This window comes from Lissotriton helveticus, chromosome 3_1 (genome assembly GCF_964261635.1).
Source record: "Lissotriton helveticus chromosome 3_1, aLisHel1.1, whole genome shotgun sequence".
NCBI classification, from domain to species: Eukaryota; Metazoa; Chordata; class Amphibia; order Caudata; family Salamandridae; genus Lissotriton; species Lissotriton helveticus.
The window spans coordinates 114,770,866-114,791,355 of NC_136061.1; the positions used below are offsets into that span (position 1 = coordinate 114,770,866).

Consider the following 20,490-nt stretch of genomic DNA (forward strand, 5'->3'; position numbering starts at 1 on the left):
TGTTGCAAGGAGTGGAGGCAGCCCAGTGATGGCACAATGAGGCAAGCCATGGGAGGTAAGGTGGTTAAAAGGGCTTTTGTCTGCTTATGTTTGTCTGCTTGCCTGCTTGTGTGTGTGTGTTTTTGTGTGAGAGAAAAACGAGAGAAATTTTACAAAATAAGGAAATGTTAAAATGATCAGTGTTTGACTTACGTTTTGTATAACGAATTAACCGGTTTTGTTTATAGAATCACATTCCTCGTGTTTTGGTATGTGTTGCAACTAGTATACAAGTCAATAAGCTTCGCATGTCTTGCCGTTAGCCCCGCCCCTAGACCCGCCCACTCGCCATATTCAAACGTGCACTATTGTTTCCCCATTTAAAGCACTGCTCTAATCTCTTCCCTTCCTATTACTTACTGTTTCCCCTCGCCACTACACTTCTCCCTCTAGGTGTTTGGAAGCAGCCCTAGCTGGTAAAAGCATTGAACAGAACAATCATTCAAAATAAAACACAGGTTTCTGCAATTTCTTGAATGATTACGACCACTTCCAGCCACTCACTCCGGGTCTGAGGTAAATGACAGATGGTCCTTTAATCACTACTAATCACTTTTGAGACGGATAGCTGTTTTCCAGTCACCGAGGTCTCTATCGCCCTCTGGGCTTGCGGGGTAAATGAAAGCTCGCTCTTACCTCTGACAGTGCCATCCAGTAACTCACTGCTTGACAAATGTGAGTGAATTTGAAAATGCATGCTAGGCATCGAGCAGGAGCAAGAAGCATCATTTGTCAGTGACGAGGTCCATCCTGACAGGCAATGCCCAGAGACCACAGCCATACGTCAAAGGACTGTCTCTAAAGACAGCTAAAGTGATGAAGGGCCGGATGTAAGAACGGGTTTACCCTCTCTGTGTCTATGGACACGTGCGGGACATAAGGGCCGACAGGTTGAACCCCAGAGTGCAGAACACAAACCAGGGGCTGGACCTGGAAAGCTAGAGGAGCTTCAGTGGAATCGCCTCCTTCTTCGCATGCCTCACTGCCCTCCCAGCTCATTCTCACCGCTGTGTTATATTATTATCTATTCTGTGCTCCCAGTCACCGTACTGCGAACAATATCCAGTCCTCCTGCTCTGCTGCTGGCAGATGGCCACCGCCCCCAGCAGCTGCCCTCCACACACTTTCTTACTCTGCCTCCCTCTCTTTCTGGCTCCTCCTCACTTATTGACTTCAAACAACCGGTATTATTTCTTCTTTCCTCTCATTTCCTTTATTTGTTTCTCCGTGAAATGGATCCCAAAAAATATCACTCTGGAAATGTCGTCTTTTTGGGCCATGTTTTTTATTCCAAAGTGCAGCCGTGCGCTTGTCTCGATGGGCCGGCAGAACAACTTATGGAGCACAACCGATGGGGGGGGGGGGGGGGGGGGGGGAGGGAGAGTCAGAAGCACAGTGAGGGGGGGCGATGGAGAGGGAGCAAAGGTGGAGCAGGCACAGGAGAGAGAGGCAAGCACAAAATCACCGTTGCGGGCGGGGGCGAAAGCAGGAAGTCAGGCATCCTGCCCGTGACATGGGCGGGGTCTGTGACGCAGTCGGAAGAGGCCGGTGTTGCTCGCTGATGCGGGGCTCCAGTGAAGAAAGGAGAGCTCCGTGGTATCGGTGGAAATCCAGAGAAGTCCCGGGTCCCAGGAGGGGGCCCGGGTGAAGTGGAGAGCGAGGTGTTTTGGCGTCGTATTGCCCAGCAGCCTGGTGAGTGGGGTGCGCCAGTGCACGGACACGTCTTGGGCATGGAAAGTGAAAGTGCCTTGACTCTCAAGGGGGACAGGAGATGCCCACGGCGCACGCACACACATTCCCAGTCCGGCCTGGAGCCTGCGCGTGCCCCAGTCCGGCCTAAAGCGTGCGCGTGCCCATCACCTGTCCCCCTTTTGGCTCCTTGTAAGCCGAGCCGGCAGCAATAGGTCTCGCTGCAACAGGGCTTTCGCCTTGTATCGCAGTTGCGAGACCTAATAAAGGAAGCCAAAGTCCACATTTGTAAAGTCCACATTTGTAAAGCGCACAATCACCCGTAAGGGTCTCTAGGCGCTGGGGGCCGTCGGGAAGATTAAGCGAGCTATTGCCCAGAGTCACATGGTGCTGGGCTAACCTGCCGCCGGAGCCGGGGATCGAACCGTGGTCCCCAGATTCCAGCGTCAGTCGCCCTGGCCGCGGCGCCACAGACCTGATTGGTTTTATTCACACGCACACATATTTCACTTTACAGAGCTTGCCAGTGAAGCGCTACTTTCGCTTTCTCGTCTTTCTGTGAACAACATTTCTCTACCCAGGTGGGAATGTGCACCCTTCCTGGCGGGACTGCAATACTTGGCTGATGCATTGAGTGGAACGCGTTTAATGTGATCCTTTTCAGCTGTTTTCCTTATTTTAGTTCATAAAGTGTGTACCGCGGCTCTGTGTTGAGGAATATGGTCTTTTTAAACAATTCTGCTTACGTTTTGTAAGGATAAAAGCAATGAACATTGAAATGAGTCCCTTCCGGGCCCTGTAGTCATGTCCTTAGCTTTTCAGAAAAAAACAATCACTGAATTCTGAATGAGTGTAAACGCGTTAAGGTAATCATGTTGCTCCTGCTTAAATTTCACATGCTTTACCTAATCTTGCATTACCTAGGAATGTTTGCTTTTTCGAGGATAATATTTTTTAGGTCGAGTCTGTGCAGCGCATGCACTCCTCTGCGAGGCATGTTGTATTCAGGTAGGGACTTGAAGCCCCCCACCCAATTCCCACCCATCTTTTCAATTGGCTCCTGTTACTGTCCTTTCGAAATTGTTGCTTTTCATTCATGAATAGCTATAGTAGTCCCTCTTTAGTACTGACATGTCTGCATTTGTAACCTTCCATGAGAACTGGACTTTTTACTTGAGTTGTTACACTGTCTGCTTTATCTAGGCTATGAGCATTATTTTCTTCAAAGATTTGCCCCCATTGCGTGCTTTTCTACAAGCAGCATGCCGCCCACTTTGATTTTAATTACTAAGGGTGGTCCGCTTTCACTTTAGAGGGGTGTTTCTTTATTTATTTACTTTATCAGTGCGGCCTGCTTTAAGTATAGCGGGCGCGCTACAAAACTTTTTGGGGGGTTTTTTGCAGTGAAAGCCCCCATACCATGCTTTCACTTACATAGTGGCCTGTCCCTTCCTTTAGAAGCTGCTGCCTGTATTCAGGTTACAGCGAGCCGCAACTAAAGAAAGGGACGTGTCCATCATTAAAGTGACAGCACGGCATGGGGCATATTACAATATGTTTTTGGGGGGTAAAAGCTCCCCTTGACGTGCTTTCACTTTAATGGTGGCCACGCCCCTTTTAACCTGAATATAACAAATAAAAGGCATTGTCATTTAAAATGCTAATAGCGTAAACTCTCATAAATGCGAGACCTATTGCATTGCAGATGCTTGTTTTTTTTCAGGCAGCACATTACTCTGGTCTAGTGCATAATTTGAATTGATTCACATCCAGGTTTTTATAGCGCGTCACAATTGGTTTGTAGCTGAAGGAAGTGCGAGTTGCTCCAAGTGGGGCAGTATGGTGTTCAGTGGGGAAAGGATGCGGCATCAACTCAGCACCACTTCAACATCAGCGTAGCACCTGTCAGCGTCACTCATCACCACTTCTACATCACTCAGCAGCACCACCGCAGCATCCCCTGCGCACCACCACCACCACAGCATCACTCAGCCCCAGCGCATAAGCACCTAAGCACCAGGACCACCTCACTATCAGCGCTGTTTATTTTCGTCGTCCCCCCCAACACAAAAGAGCTATAACAAAATCATTAAAACAGGCCAGAAGCATTTGCCAGCAGTGCCAGAACAAAAAAACAAGAATACATTTTTCATGCTATTTTTTTTTAAAAGGGTCGTTCACCTCTACATAATATGTTCTTGGTTATATATAAAATACCAAAAATGCTTGCAAACACTTTCTTATTATACATTTTCAACATGTGGCACAGCAGCCACATTGCTCTACATCATAGCTTATAGATATTGACAAAGTCAATGGCTGTGGCTAAATAAGTATAAGGTCCCAAAGGTGAGACCTATTGGCTATGCCGATGCTTGTTTTCTATAGTTCCTATATGGGATCACAAACCAACTCGCTTCTTAACATAGAATATGAAAGTCATTACCTATTCAGATTCTAAATATCAAGAAGAAGAAGAAGAAGAAGGCTGCATCAGAAAATTGGCCCATATATCGTTAATGGCAACAAAACTCTTTTTGGTCTAGCCTTAGACGTGCCGCAAGTTAAGTACTAGTGCTCTTGGTTCATTCGTGCCTTCTTCCTACTTTCAATCAGATCCAAACCACAGATCCAAACCAAAAAAATTGTTGATTTTTTTTGGTCGAGCCTGGGCAGCGCATTCGCTGCTCTGCAAGGCATGCTGAATTCGAGTACGGGCTTGAAGCTCAACCCATATTTTTCATTGGCTTGCGCCACTGTCCTGTGTAAATGCTGGCTTCTGATTCGTTAATACGTTTATTAGTCCCTCACTAGTATGGCCTTGTCTTCATTTGTAACCTCCCTTGAGGACTGGACCTTTTACTTCTGTTGTTACACGGTAGGTCTTATTTAGCCTGTAAGCTCTATTTTCTTTAATTTATTTCTCCTACTGCGGGCACAACATGCTTTCCTGCAACATTCAGCGCACCATGTGCGCTTTCCGTTTCCAAGCAGCCTGCGACAATGGCAGCTGCTTCTTTGAAATGAAATAGGTCTTGCATTTACAGGTTTGAGCTAATAGCATTGTGCATGACAATGCCTTTTATTTATGTTAATTATCAAAACAGATAAATAGATAAAAGCCATTGCCATTTACAATGCCAATAGCTAAACTCTCGCAAATGCGAGACCTATTGAATTCAAATGATTGTTATTACATTTCTTAGTGTTTTTATGATGATGAAGTAAACTTGCTTTACTGCGATAGAAATGGTGCCTGTAGTGGTTAATTCCACCTTTTCCCCCTACTATAGTTTCTATTATCCCTACTGATTTTAAAATTGCAAATCACTCTCCACAGTGAAAAAACGCTGTATCAAAACTGTAAAATAAACACATATTTTGACAAACACATTGCTACAGTGCCCTGGTTGTGTACTTCTGTATACACATTTCACATACGTAAACAGCAGAAACAAATGTTGTTTTCATTCCTCTTCGTTCATCTAACCCCATTCCAATCCGCAGTGTCGGCTGTCTTGCAACGACTCACGATTTGAATGGTTCTCAAGCACCACATCAAAAGCAAATTGGACACTTACAATTTTTAAAAGCTCATTAATCTGTTCAGAAAAGTTTCTGATTGATCAGAGATTGATTGGTTACCTCTTTGGTGATGCAGGTGGTGAGGTAGGATGTGGAGGGATCCATGGAGTTTTCAGTTCTTTAACAGTTGCCTGAGTTTCTTTAAGCTTAGAAGCCAGAGTCTTTTCCTGAAAGCGAGCATGCCTTGTGTTAGGCTCTCCAGGTCTTGATTTGCGTGGTTGACGGAATCCCTTTAAAAATATGTGAAAGGTATTTCACTGAACAACGCACAAAATAAAAAAACAACAGTAAACGCATTTATGAACATTTTACCTCTAATATACAGCTTCTTTAACTAATAAGCACAGGCATTTCTAAGAACATATAAAAACAAATCATATTATTTTTCTTCATTCAAGATCCATGCAATCAGTTTCTTGAAATTCTTTTGAGGAAATTAATTGCATTGACTATTATTTAATACGGCGCAAGAACTCTCCCAACTGGGTGATATACTTCCTCATCAGGCTGAAATATGCTGTTTCTAGAAAAGTGGGCTTATACTGGATTTGGTAAAGGAAATTGTAGGGAACTGGGCTTGTGTTACAGTAACCATCCACTTTTTGCCCCTTTTTAGGTCTCGGAACTGCGAACAGATTGCGAAGCAATCTGTCGTTCCGAGACTCTATTGTAATCATTCTCGGTTTCAAGGAGTCAAGGGAGACAGGAGACAAGTGAGGTGCACGCGCAACCTTGGAACTGGGATCAGGTCGCGCGCGCTTCCTGTCTCCCATGGCTCCTTGGAAGCAGACTCACACCACACACACACAAACAGCCCCCCCCCGCCGCGCATACACACATACAGGCCCCCCCCCGCCGCCGCGCATACACACACAGAACCCCCCCCTTACACGCACAAATCTCCTACCTCGTCTCGGCTTGTCATCGCGCTCCCTTGCCCCCGCTCCTCTGGTGCGCGCGCACCACTGGTTTCTATTCCCGCGTCGGCCGGTTTCGATTCCGTGCTCGTGCTTGTTTATTTACTTTTGCTGTAGGTGTCCACCGACGCTTCTGGTGAGGTAGGCTGCCATATTGGAAGGGGGTCTGCTATGATCACTGGCCTTAAGTCTACATCAGATACCTATATGTAGTATTTTTTGTCACTTTGATCGACAATCCCACTTGCAGCCGCCTACGCAACCCGGAAGCACAGCTAACTCCAGGTCTGGGAACTGCTTTACTACTCTGGTAATAAACTAGCTATTTTCTCGTGCACTGTCAGTCTGGAGCAAAGTGGTTCCTGGAAAGTGTTTTCGCACCTTCTGTCTCGCGCCTTCTGTCTCGCGCCTTCTGTTTCGCGCCACGCAGTTGGAAATGGGAACCACCTTAACGAAGGATAGTGCTGGAGCTCTATCCTGACAGCTGCCCTCACCTCTTCATTCTGCTTCGCTCTCCTAGAGCTGCCTTTGTTTTTATGTTCCCACATTGAACTGTTTGTTTTCGGACAGCTAGCAGTCTCTGTGTCCATTGAAACCCTGGTAACGCTTTTGCTGTCCATTGTCCAGAAAGGGAGACAGCTTTTTGTCAAGAATGTCCTGCACCGATGAATACAAAAACACAACGCGTTTAGAGTTTCTTGTATTGCTTCCTAGAATACCTAAGCACCACACGGCTAGTGACTGGAGAAACGAAGCATCCTGCATCTAATGTGCCACGAACATAGGAGGGCACTGCACGGGTGCTGTCTATTATTTTAATTTATCCAGTCTTCGGTGATCGTGTTTTTGATCACCGTTCCTAGAATATTGATTTGTCGAGCCATTGAAACAATTGCGAGTCCGCTAGCAGATGTCCAACAATGGACAAGAAATCCTTTGACGTGGTGCTGGATGAAGTGCGAAAGGTAAAATATAAAAGTTTGTTTTAAAAGGTTTTTTTGTTTCTAAACCGGAGGTTGGTGCATAGCTGGAAAGTTAACCCGGTCCATGCGCGAATAGCTAGCTGCTCCCGTGCCAGTTTTTTTCCTAGCATGCAGGGATGTCGTTCTGATTTTATAGTAGTGGGATAAACAAGAGACCAGTCCAAGAATGCAAAGAAAAAAACTGCTCTAGAGCAGTTACTCATGGACCTGAGAAACTTGGCTAGGCTGGTGGTGGGTAGATAAGGGCGAAAGAAATCTGATACACTGCATGGGTAAATATTGTAAATCCAACGCACAACTCTACTCATTAGAAGGTTTTCGATGTATCAATTTGATATTCCATTCTTCAAATGTCTTATGTTAACACACCCCATTTCTGCATCTTTCGTACACACTTGGCATGTATTTTATTTATTTATTTTTTATTTTAAAAGTTTTATATAGCGCTAGCTTGACCCGTATTTGTGAGTGCTGAGTAGTGAGTGCAGAGTAGTGAGTGCAGAGTAGTGAGTAGTGAGTGCAGATTAGTGAGTGGTGAGTGCAGAGTAGTGAGTGCAGAGTAGTGAGTAGTGAGTGCAGATTAGTGAGTGGTGAGTGCAGATTAGTGAGTGCAGAGTAGTGAGTAGTGAGTGCAGAGTGATGAGTGCAGAGTGGTGAGTGCAGAAAGGTGAGTAGTAAGAGTAGTGAGTGCAGAGTAGTGAGTGCAGAGTAGTGAGTGCAGAGTAGTGAGTGCAGAGCAGTGAGTAGTGAGTGCAGAGTAGTGAGTGCAGAGTAGTGAGTAGTGAGTGCAGAGTAGTGAGTGCAGAGTAGTGAGTGCAGAGTAGTGAGTGCAGAGTAGTGAGTGCAGAGTAGTGAGTGCAGAGTAGTGAGTGCAGAGTAGTGAGTAGTGAGTGCAGAGTGCAGAGTAGTGAGTGCAGAGTAGTGAGTGCAGAGTAGTGAGTGCAGAGTAGTGAGTGCAGAGTAGTGAGTGCAGAGTAGTGAGTGCAGAGTAGTGAGTGCAGAGTAGTGAGTGCAGAGTAGTGAGTGCAGAGTAGTGAGTGCAGAGTAGTGAGTAGTGAGTGCAGAGTAGTGAGTGCAGAGTAGTGAGTGCAGAGTAGTGAGTGCCGAGTAGTGAGTGCCGAGTAGTGAGTGCCGAGTAGTGAGTGCCGAGTAGTGAGTGCCGAGTAGTGAGTGCCGAGTAGTGAGTGCCGAGTAGTGAGTGCCGAGTAGTGAGTGCCGAGTAGTGAGTGCCGAGTAGTGAGTGCCGAGTAGTGAGTGCCGAGTAGTGAGAGCCGAGTAGTGAGAGCCGAGTAGTGAGAGCAGAGTAGTGAGAGCAGAGTAGTGAGAGCAGAGTAGTGAGAGCAGAGTAGTGAGAGCAAAGTAGTGAGAGCAAAGTAGTGAGAGCAAAGTAGTGAGAGCAAAGTAGTGAGAGCAAAGTAGTGAGAGCAAAGTAGTGAGTGCAGAGTAGTGAGTAGTGAGTGCAGAGTAGTGAGTGCAGAGTAGTGAGGGCAGAGTAGTGAGGGCAGAGTAGTGAGGGCAGAGTAGTGAGGGCAGAGTAGTGAGGGCAGAGTAGTGAGGGCAGAGTAGTGAGGGCAGAGTAGTGAGGGCAGAGTAGTGAGGGCAGAGTAGTGAGGGCAGAGTAGTGAGGGTAGAGTAGTGAGTGCAGAGTAGTGAGGGCAGAGTAGTGAGTGCAGAGTAGTGAGTAGTGAGTGCAGAGTAGTGAGTAGTGAGTGCAGAGTAGTGAGTGCAGAGTAGTGAGTAGTGAGTGCAGAGTAGTGAGTAGTGAGTGCAGAGTAGTGAGTAGTGAGTGCAGAGTAGTGAGTAGTGAGTGCAGAGTGCAGAGTAGTGAGTGCAGAGTGCAGAGTAGTGAGTGCAGAGTAGTGAGTGCAGAGTAGTGAGTGCAGAGTAGTGAGTGCAGAGTAGTGAGTGCAGAGTAGTGAATAGTGAGTGCAGAGTAGTGAGTGCAGAGTAGTGAGTGCAGAGTAGTGAGTGCAGAGTAGTGAGTGCAGAGTAGTGAGTGCAGAGTGCAGAGTAGTGAGTGCAGAGTGCAGAGTAGTGAGTGCAGAGTAGTGAGTGCATAGTAGTGAGTGCATAGTAGTGAGTGCATAGTAGTGAGTGCATAGTAGTGAGTGCATAGTAGTGAGTGCATAGTAGTGAGTGCATAGTAGTGAGTGCATAGTAGTGAGTGCAGAGTGCATAGTAGTGAGTGCAGAGTGTAGAGTAGTGAGTGCAGAGTAGAGAGTGCAGAGTAGTGAGTGCAGAGTATTGAGTGCAGAGTAGTGAGTGCAGAGTAGTGAGTAGTGAGTGCAGAGTAGTGAGTAGTGAGTGCAGAGTAGTGAGTAGTGAATGCAGAGTAGTGAGTGCAGAGTGCAGAGTAGTGAGTGCAGAGTAGTGAGTAGTGAGTGCAGAGTAGTGAGTAGTGAGTGCAGAGTAGTGAGTAGTGAGTGGTGAGTAGTGAGTAGTGAGTAGTGAGTAGTGAGTAGTGAGTAGTGAGTGCAGAGTAGTGAGTGCAGAGTAGTGAGTGCAGGGTGCAGAGTAGTGAGTGCAGAGTGCAGAGTAGTGAGTGCAGAGTAGTGAGTGCAGAGTAGTGAGTGCAGAGTAGTGAGTGCAGAGTAGTGAGTGCAGAGTAGTGAGTGCAGAGTAGTGAGTGCAGAGTAGTGAGTGCAGAGTAGTGAGTAGTGAGTGCAGAGTAGTGAGTGCTGAGTAGTGAGTGCAGAGTAGTGAGTGCAGAGTGCAGAGTAGTGAGTGCAGAGTAGTGAGTGCAGAGTAGTGAGTGCAGAGTGCAGAGTAGTGAGTGCAGAGTAGTGAGTGCAGAGTAGTGAGTGCAGAGTAGTGAGTGCAGAGTAGTGAGTGCAGAGTAGTGAGTGCAGAGTAGTGAGTGCAGAGTAGTGAGTGCAGAGTAGTGAGTGCAGAGTAGTGAGTGCAGAGTAGTGAGTAGTGAGTGCAGAGTAGTGAGTAGTGAGTGCAGAGTAGTGAGTAGTGAGGGCAGAGTAGTGAGTAGTGAGGGCAGAGTAGTGAGGGCAGAGTAGTGAGTAGTGAGGGCAGAGTAGTGAGGGCAGAGTAGCGAGGGCAGAGTAGCGAGGGCAGAGTAGCGAGGGCAGAGTAGCGAGGGCAGAGTAGCGAGGGCAGAGTAGTGAGTGCAGAGTGCAGAGTAGTGAGTGCAGAGTAGTGAGTGCAGAGTAGTGAGTGCAGAGTAGTGAGTGCAGAGTAGTGAGTGCAGAGTAGTGAGTAGTGAGTGCAGAGTAGTGAGTAGTGAGTGCAGAGTAGTGAGTAGTGAGTGCAGAGTAGTGAGTGCAGAGTAGTGAGTAGTGAGTGCAGAGTAGTGAGTAGTGAGGGCAGAGTAGTGAGTAGTGAGGGCAGAGTAGTGAGTAGTGAGGGCAGAGTAGTGAGTAGTGAGGGCAGAGTAGTGAGTAGTGAGGGCAGAGTAGTGAGTAGTGAGTGCAGAGTAGTGAGTAGTGAGTGCAGAGTAGTGAGTGCAGAGTAGTGAGTAGTGAGTGCAGAGTAGTGAGTAGTGAGGGCAGAGTAGTGAGTAGTGAGGGCAGAGTAGTGAGTAGTGAGGGCAGAGTAGTGAGTAGTGAGGGCAGAGTAGTGAGTAGTGAGGGCAGAGTAGTGAGTAGTGAGGGCAGAGTAGTGAGTAGTGAGTGCAGAGTAGTGAGTGCAGAGTGCAGAGTAGTGAGTGCAGAGTAGTGAGTGCAGAGTAGTGAGTGCAGAGTGCAGAGTAGTGAGTGCAGAGTAGTGAGTGCAGAGTAGTGAGTGCAGAGTAGTGAGTGCAGAGTAGTGAGTGCAGAGTAGTGAGTGCAGAGTAGTGAGTGCAGAGTAGTGAGTGCAGAGTAGTGAGTGCAGAGTAGTGAGTGCAGAGTAGTGAGTAGTGAGTGCAGAGTAGTGAGTAGTGAGGGCAGAGTAGTGAGTAGTGAGGGCAGAGTAGTGAGTAGTGAGGGCAGAGTAGTGAGGGCAGAGTAGTGAGTAGTGAGGGCAGAGTAGTGAGGGCAGAGTAGCGAGGGCAGAGTAGCGAGGGCAGAGTAGCGAGGGCAGAGTAGCGAGGGCAGAGTAGCGAGGGCAGAGTAGCGAGGGCAGAGTAGTGAGTGCAGAGTGCAGAGTAGTGAGTGCAGAGTAGTGAGTGCAGAGTAGTGAGTGCAGAGTAGTGAGTGCAGAGTAGTGAGTGCAGAGTAGTGAGTAGTGAGTGCAGAGTAGTGAGTAGTGAGTGCAGAGTAGTGAGTAGTGAGTGCAGAGTAGTGAGTGCAGAGTAGTGAGTAGTGAGTGCAGAGTAGTGAGTAGTGAGGGCAGAGTAGTGAGTAGTGAGGGCAGAGTAGTGAGTAGTGAGGGCAGAGTAGTGAGTAGTGAGGGCAGAGTAGTGAGTAGTGAGGGCAGAGTAGTGAGTAGTGAGGGCAGAGTAGTGAGTAGTGAGGGCAGAGTAGCGAGGGCAGAGTAGCGAGGGCAGAGTAGCGAGGGCAGAGTAGCGAGGGCAGAGTAGCGAGGGCAGAGTAGCGAGTGACGAGTGGTGAGTGACGAGTGGTGAGTGACGAGTGGTGAGTGACGAGTGGTGAGTGACGAGTGGTGAGTGCAGAGTGGTGAGTGCAGAGTGGTGAGTGCAGAGTGGTGAGTGCAGAGTGGTGAGTGCAGAGTGGTGAGTGCAGAGTGGTGAGTGCAGAGTGGTGAGTGCAGAGTGGTGAGTGCAGAGTGGTGAGTGCAGAGTGGTGAGTGCAGAGTGGTGAGTGCAGAGTGGTGAGTGCAGAGTGGTGAGTGCAGAGTAGTGAGTGCAGAGTAGTGAATAGTGAGTGCAGAGTAGTGAGTAGTGAGTGCAGAGTAGTGAGTAGTGAGTGCAGAGTAGTGAGTAGTGAGTGCAGAGTAGTGAGTAGTGAGTGCAGAGTAGTGAGTAGTGAGTGCAGAGTAGTGAGTAGTGAGTGCAGAGTAGTGAGTAGTGAGGGCAGAGTAGTGAGTAGTGAGGGCAGAGTAGTGAGTAGTGAGGGCAGAGTAGTGAGGGCAGAGTAGTGAGGGCAGAGTAGTGAGGGCAGAGTAGTGAGTAGTGAGTGCAGAGTAGTGAGTAGTGAGTGCAGAGTAGTGAGTAGTGAGGGCAGAGTAGTGAGGGCAGAGTAGTGAGGGCAGAGTAGTGAGGGCAGAGTAGCGAGGGCAGAGTAGCGAGGGCAGAGTAGCGAGGGCAGAGTAGCGAGGGCAGAGTAGCGAGGGCAGAGTAGCGAGGGCCGAGTAGCGAGGGCCGAGTAGCGAGGGCCGAGTAGTGAGGGCCGAGTAGTGAGGGCCGAGTAGTGAGGGCCGAGTAGTGAGGGCCGAGTAGTGAGTGCCGAGTAGTGAGTGCCGAGTAGTGAGTGCCGAGTGGTGAGTGCCGAGTGGTGAGTGCCGAGTGGTGAGTGCAGAGTAGTGAGTAGTGAGTGCAGAGTAGTGAGTAGTGTGCAGAGTGAACAGTTTGTGAGTGTGCAGGTTGAACAATTCCAATCCAAACCACATAATTCCATTACACACCACATGCATACACTCCATAACACATGGCTAAAAGACATTGCCATTTACAATGCCATTAGCTCTAACTCAAATATATCCGAGACCTATTGCATTTCCAATGCTTGTTTCAGGTACTAGATGCTATATTCGACTCAGACAGTGCACTATGGCTTTATTCTCGCCAGACCTCGGTGCCAGTGCTCCTTACCTAAAACAAAATCAAGTCTAATTGTGCTATAATTGGCTAAAGACTTTAGCACGCCCGTCAGTCCCTAGTAAATGGTACTCCAGGTAACTAGGGCAGGGGTACTAAAGGGAACAGCCGAAGAAGCCGTCTCTCCGGAATGGGTGTCCAGGCAGCAATGCTTTGTAAACATGTGCCAGGATGCCCACGTAGCTGCCTGGCAGGGGTCAAATAGTGGTCCTCCACTTCCGAAAGCAGTAGTGGCTGCCGTCGCCCTGGTAGTGTGGGAGCGCAGTCTTGAATTGACAGGAGGTGGCAGACCATCAGGAAGTGCAAATTCATTGCTACTGAAACCCCAGATCTTTCGCAAAAAGAAAACAAGACTCAGAGCCTTCTCGGGCGTGGGACTTAAGATCTGGAACACTCTCCCACCTGAAATTCGCAGAATCCCCTACTTGGCGATGTTCAAACATGAAGTAAAAACAATCTTAACGAACAAGTTCCTGCCTTAATTGGATCATGGCTCGTCTGTTTGCGAGATGTCCTTTTTGTTCTAACAATTTTAATGTTTTAGGATTCTTTGCCTTACCTTATTAAGTAACGTTCTGCATTACCTGTTAAGTTATTTTCTATTCTTACCTATGTACACGTTTATTAGCCTATCATTCTAGCCCTCTTACCCTTCCTCAACGTTCCCCTACTTTATTTTCTTCCTCCTTTACTGAGAACCGCTATGATACCCTTCAGGTTGTTCGCGCTATACAAAACTTTTAAGCAAATAAATAAATACTGGTAGGCCTGGGCGGTAAATTCCATTCCGCCCGCGGAATTTGGCTAATTTTGCTTTCTGCGGAGAACGCTGAATTGCCGAAAAATGTTGCGATCCGCTGCTTTGCGGAATTTTTTGCTTGTTCGCACTTTCAAAGCGAGATATTTCTCCCGAGCACGCAAATAGTGTTCACGAACAGCAAAAAAGCATCGCGAACGGGAGGCACAAGCAATTCTACGTGTTAGCGGAACTTTTGCGCGCTCGCAGAGATGTTTTACTGTTTTGCAGAGCTTTGCATAACAAGACTATGTAAATTCCTCCCACCCCTACCTTTTGGCCAAAAAAAGCAGATCTTAATGCATAATACAACCTATTGAGAGATGGTACTTTTGTGCACTGCCCGACCTTTCTTTGCACCCACATAACCCACAAGCCCAATCCGTAGCCAAAATAATTACTAGGGCCCGGTCGCGCTTGATCTTCTTCAGCACTCTGGGCAGAAGTGGTACAGGCGGAAAAGCGTACAGGAAGCTGCAATTCCACTTGCGATGAATGCATCGCCAAGCAAGAGCTGCCATGGAAATGCCAAGGCACAGAATAGTTGACGTTGCGCGTTCTCTTCGGTGGGGAATAGATCTAACCAAGGTTCTCCCCACTGCTGAAAGAGACCTTACTCCACCTCCGAGTGAAGACATCATTCGTAATCCATCGCGCACCGGCGGCTGAGTTCGTCCGCCCTGGAGTTCAGGGAACCTACCAGGTATTAAACCACCAAGGATATACCCTGATTTTCCAGGCATGTCCAAAGGCGAAGAGCCTCGGCATAGGGTCCACGACCCCACCTGCCTTGTTTGTTACTGTACCACATTGGGGTGGTGTTGTCTGTGAAGGCTGGTGTTGTCTGTACAGACCTCAAGAAACCCAGAGGGCTACCAGTGCTTTAGACATTGCCAAAGGAAGTCCCTTGGATTAGAGGAGCTACTCCCCTGCAGCCGCAGGCACCAAAGAAGCAAGAATCGGTCCACCGACTTGCCCCCTACGGAGTCCACTGATGCTGCAGCAGCTGCCCAAAACCATGTAGCAGTGCCCCTACAGGTCAGATCCATCCTCCTTCCAAGTGTGGTGGCACCAGGACTGACCCAAATAGCACAGTACCAATCCTAGGGGTATAGGACCCCTTGCAGCAGCCAAGGTTCGCTGTTCCCCGGGCCAGACACCAATGCTGCACATCGAGGGATTTCTGGGACAGTGAGACCCACTTCCTGAGTTGCCAGACTCTCCTGTTTGCCCCTCCTTCAGAAAACAAAGATAAAGAAGTGAATCTGTGATCACTGCCTGCCACCAGACGCCTCACAGCACCTTTGCATCCATGCTCCAGAGCCAGAGTCCAAGGGATGTGACTGTGCCAGAGGGGTCCCCAGACCCACAAGAGCCAACCCCACGTTTGGGTTTGCCCAGACTTCCATCAGCCACCTGCGGCCTCCTTCTCCAGGCCCCATCCAAACGCGAGAAACTCCTGCACCGGAATCCGATCCTAAAAGAGACCACTGAGCCCGATCCCCACAGCCCGAGGAGAAGTGAACAAAAAGATGTCACCGCATGTCCAAGGATCTCAAGGGTCGAGCCCCCGTGGGTTCCCTCTGACTGTTGCCCCAGTCCCTGCTTGCAGCCTCTTTGCAACTGGACTGTTCTCCCATTGAAGTGAATGGGATACCCAATGCCATGACACGCCTGTGCACCCAGATGCCCAAGAGCTCCCAGAGGTGCTCTGTTGGTGTGGCCTTGGACCAGAAAAACAGTTCCATAAGTCGCTGACAAGTGCCTGAATGCAACATGTTCTTCCTCCATAGGATAACATCGACGGTCCAGAAACTTTTTATTTTTTAAAACTGTAAAAATTCATATCTTGAAAAGAAAATACGCGATTCTAATTATCTTGGTATCTAATTTTGTATAAAGTACATGTTAATTTTATAAATTAGTGTTGGATTTCTTTATTGAGTGGGTGTGTTATTTACTGCTTTTGTGAAAGTAATAAATGCTGAACACTGCCCTCTGATATGCCTAACTGCTCGTCCCCACTACTACAAAAGAGAGCATTTGGGGTGTTACTTGTGACTCTGCAATCCCTTTGGGGTTTGCCTTGACTCTGCACAGTGTACCTCATTTTGGAGCATTCTATAGAGAGCCAGCTTCCAACAGAGATCTTTTGTTAATATGTGAGATCCTATATATGAAAAGTTAAAACTATCTTGTGGTGATATACTTATCTTCATTAGTGTAACCTCCAGTCAGATTACACTAGAAAGTGATAGGAGGTGGAGGGATAGCAAAGTCCAACATAAATGTATACAATTTGACTATATAATCGTAATTATCACTAATTTCTTCTCTTTTATCACCTCCCTGCAACACCAAAATCTTTTTAATCACACCCAGACTCAATGGCACTGCACACTTAATTTTCACCTTGTCCAAAGAGATTATTTCTGATCTACACCAAAATCTCTCCCATATCATTCCTGCAAATCGCTATTTTGAAACTAAGAGTTCACATTGCAAATGATCACTTATCTTAGTTTTTCCCAATCTGCTCAACACCCACAAAATATTGTCTAAACACAAGATTATTGCACCAAAGCCCTAAATGACACTTATTGCAGGACTGCTGGACTAGTGCACCAGTCTTCATTTGGGCCCGCTCCACTATTTCAATCCAAAGACCTGATGCACAGCAGAAGCAGAATGCTATTTTGATTTGGAATGTTAGTATTTATTCAAATCAATATACATTACCCCTACTTCCCCTGCTTAAAGAATCTCCTTCTAAAACCCTTGATATCTTCAGAGCTTTAGTGCCATACTCCGCCTCAAAACTTACAGTCTGGTAACTATGAAACAAGTTATTTACCGGAATTTACACATCTCCCTGTGTTGGGAATGTTCATAGGTGCACATGCTTGCATCATCATTTCCTGCGGAGCCCGGCAAAGTGGAGTGAATTACGCATGTGATCTCTGAAAGATCCAATGTAAGAGGACACTCCTTGCAACACTCTAATGTAATACTCTACCTCTAGATTTAGGAGCTCACTCCAATTAAAGTCATCCTTTAAACAACCTCTTCCAGGAGAAAGGATTCATGGAACTAGTGCCTCCTTTGCCACAGAAGTTCTGCCTTTGAAATATTTACCCTTAATTCACACAGATATTGAGGGGTGGTTACAATGAAGTGTTAAGTGCTCAACTATAATGTTTTCTTTTGTCATGAATTTAGCAGTGATGTACCGTAAGTCTCACAGTGAAGATATCCAAGTGTATATAAAATTGTTCCCATTTGCTTCACATGCACACCGCCAAACAAGCAGCAGCATACCAGACAGTGAGTAGGATGCATAACAGCAAGTTCCACCAAAAAGCATTTTTTTAAATGCAATGGGATAAAACTGGATGAAATATCAAAAGCATCCTAGATTTCTTTTAACACTTTAAACATACAGAAACATGAACAATACCAGCACTCGATTGAAATATCTGTGCAGCTTTATACAGATTTACTATGGTATGTGTAATGACGGTTACCTGTGGTCTTTCGGGCACCAAAACACCTTTGTTCCTAAGCGGCGCTGTCTCTGGCAAGTGCTTACTTTTATGGCGCTGTTCTTGTATTAAGGCAGCAATTCCTGCTTTTAAAATGGTATTTCTGTTGATGTTGGCAATAGCATCAGTTGGTCTGTTATCCAGCTTTGTATTTGCATTGATAGTTTGCTCTACTGTTGCTGGAAATCCAGAGGCAGGTTCGTTTTCATCTGGACAAAATACATTGTTTTACTTGGGAGAAAAGAGTGCTGTGAAAATGACATACTGAGTAAATAAATGTGTTTAAAAAAAAAAAAGTTGATGTTTTCCCCCATTGCCCATCTGCACAGGAAGTGACATGATTGAATTTCCCATCATCCTTCTGCACAGGAAGTGACATCACTGGATCCCCCATCCATCAAAACAGGAAGTCGTATCACTGATAGCCCGCCAAAACAGTCTTTAAAAGAAGAAACCAAGCAAGAGATCTTCATTCCCCATCACTGGTTTCCTGACCACAGTACCCTGCCCTCCACCCAGGACCTATTTAAGGGTGGCTGCACACCTCAGGGTCCACCTACCTGAACAGGTACATCTCTTTCCACCAACCAATCAGCCTCCTCCACGCCGCATGACTCTTACTCACACACATCCTATGCATATGCAGAACCACATTAGCAGGACAGTTGTTCTCTTACATTGCTCCCAACGCGGAGAACGACCTCCCACTCCACTCAGAGCCACCTCCTCTTCTTGAATTCCGCAAGAAACTGAAGATTTGGCTTTTCAATCAACCAACCTATCATAGGCAGAGCTAGGCATAAACACCTGCTCAGCACCGGGATACCCATGAGTGCACTTTACAAACACAACACGTCCCTTAGGATTTTAAAATGATGTTAGTGGGAACTAGTACGTATTCCAGTGCCGGTGAACAGGGGCTGCTATAACCAGCAATCCTTTAAAGGATTTAGCACATCAACACATTCCTAACACCACCATGGTGTATAGACAATATTTTTGGAATTGTAGAAATACATCCATTCTAATGTACAAATCAAGACTTTATTGAACCTTTTAAAGTAGCTAGCCAGTAAACAGCAAGCTACAGAGCTAGTTCTAGGGAATGGTATACCCCGACTGCAAAGGAAGCAGTTGAATTCACCGCCTAGACCACATACCAATAAGCAGCTTCCTCACCACCGGAGGGCGTTTCTGTCCCAGTATCACATGCTCCTTTGACACAGGAGGTGGCTTCTTTCCTTTCCTCGGAGATGCACTCCGCCGCCTGCCTGGAGACCCTTCCCTGCTCGAAGAGGATTTACTGCGAGCTCTGGACGGATTCTTCATCTTTTGAGGTGTCCGTTTCTTTTCCATGATAGACTCCAAATCCTTATAACAAAGAGTGTAGAAGTTAAGACAGTGGTGTACTGCTCAATTCACATTTCAAAAACGTTTTGAAATATCCTGTGGCACACCAACCTTAAATTTGGTAAGATTTTAATCACAATGTGTTTTTAAAAAGTCTACGCAGCAGCAAAACTTTAGCGCATGTCACAAAAAAGGGGGCAGAAGATTTACAAACTATGGTCATTCATAGCCTCCAAATGGAGCATTTCTACATTGCCTGTGCAAAGTCTTAGTTTCTTGGTGCACATTAACACTGCTAATAGACTTCTTACCTCCACTTGCTGGAGTATAGATATGATGGTGTCTGAAAGTGAAGAATCCACAGTCCCCTCCAGTTTGGCAGAACAAAGAGAGAGCTGTCGAATGAGATGGCCCAGTTCCTTGTAGTGAGCAGGCACCTGAAGATCTGCTTGGTCTGTGAGCTGAGTTACAAATATCTGCAGGGCACGAATAGCACCTCGGTGAACAGCTGCGAGCCTTGTCAATGTACGTGTCTGATGAACACAATGTGGAAGGTTAGCATCAAGTTTAGTCAATGCAACAATTTAAAATGCATTATTCCAATGATGATTGATTTTCATTTCTCAATAAGGTCCAGCTTAAGATCCACCCATCAAACCACTAGTCTGGATTTGTAGAAGAGGCCATGGGACGTGCAGAGCTACTTATGGCGTTATCCTGATTATATAATCAAACGATTACAGTGTAATGTAATTTTGAACACTTTAGAGTAGGACACATAAGAAATGCACTATTCACTACACGTAGCTGGATCATTTAAATGTTCTCATGCTGCCAAACAAGTGTTGTCACTGCATCGCAAAAACAGTAAAGTGCCCATTCAGTGAAGTTGAGGCACATCCTGCATTGGTAGTATGGCAAGAACTTGAAAGCACTCTGTCCCTTCGCCCCAGCTTCTAGACACTGTTCTTCTATCTCCGGAACATTTGGAAACTTGTCCCGCACTCCATGTCCATGCCTGTGACCCATCCATTCCACTACTCATTTCGATATTGGTTTATCGACTCTACTCCTCTTAGCTTTATGCCACTCTTGCTGCTTGTCGCCCGTCCCTGCCCAGCCTCATTTTCTTCTGGTTTCACAAGCTTTCATTTCTCCACTTGGGCTTTCTCTCACCTTATCCTCCTTTACCACCATAAACGCCATTCTGCTTCACTACCTTCCCACCACCTAACAGCCTCATTTTCCACCTCTCCCAGCTATCTCTATTCTCCACAGCTCAACCTCACATCTTTACACCATCAGAAATTGTACTGAATAACAGGCTGTGTCTCTGTTGCGCGTTAGTGAAGCTTGGTTAAAGACACTTTACTATACAAGAGCCAATACAACTGCCACTGCCGTAGCTATTTGTAATGTGAAAATAAAGCAGACTCCTGTCCACTACCCAATGATGAAATCCCTGGAAATATCCTCACCAGCTCTTTAAACAATTCTCAACTTAAAGCTCTCCTCCTAGTTCCACTCTTGTACCACAGTCTTGCCCTTAATGCTCCTCATTCAAACTAATGATAAGGAATTGAACAACAGAACCATTGTTATCATCAATAATGCCAACACCTTCTACAGGAAGACACCAAAACACTGATACTGCAATTTGTTGGTGTTGGACTTGGCCTTTTCCCCCCAAAATTTTTCGCTTTTGACCCCCTTATCTGGATTGTCTCCCCCATGGGATTAAACCTGTATAGGCCATGAGTGGTGTGAGACACCTTGTGAAAATGTAATTACCTGACATAATGTGAGCACTTGTAAAATCCCCCATTTTAAAACTGCACCCCCATTTTAAAACTGCACCTGACTGAAATGTATTGCTTTTAAAATGGATGCCATGGCCATGGGTTTTGCCACTGGACTGACATAGGTCAGCAGTCTAGATAAT

The 20,490-nt window shown here is 46.6% G+C and overlaps 1 protein-coding gene across 2 annotated transcripts in view; it reads right to left on the minus strand.

Annotated features, from left to right (window-relative positions):
- KIAA0753 (KIAA0753 ortholog) overlaps positions 1 to 20,490 on the minus strand; it is a 235,297-nt gene that overhangs the window by 119,423 nt on the left and 95,384 nt on the right. For both annotated transcript variants that reach the window (XM_078679332.1, XM_078679331.1), the window contains exons 6-9: positions 18,860 to 19,081; positions 18,359 to 18,569; positions 17,181 to 17,407; positions 5,374 to 5,543 (exon numbers count right to left, since the gene is read on the minus strand). In XM_078679332.1, coding sequence (XP_078535458.1) covers positions 5,374 to 5,543; positions 17,181 to 17,407; positions 18,359 to 18,569; positions 18,860 to 19,081 — 830 coding nt within the window. The remainder of the gene's footprint in view (positions 1 to 5,373; positions 5,544 to 17,180; positions 17,408 to 18,358; positions 18,570 to 18,859; positions 19,082 to 20,490) is intronic.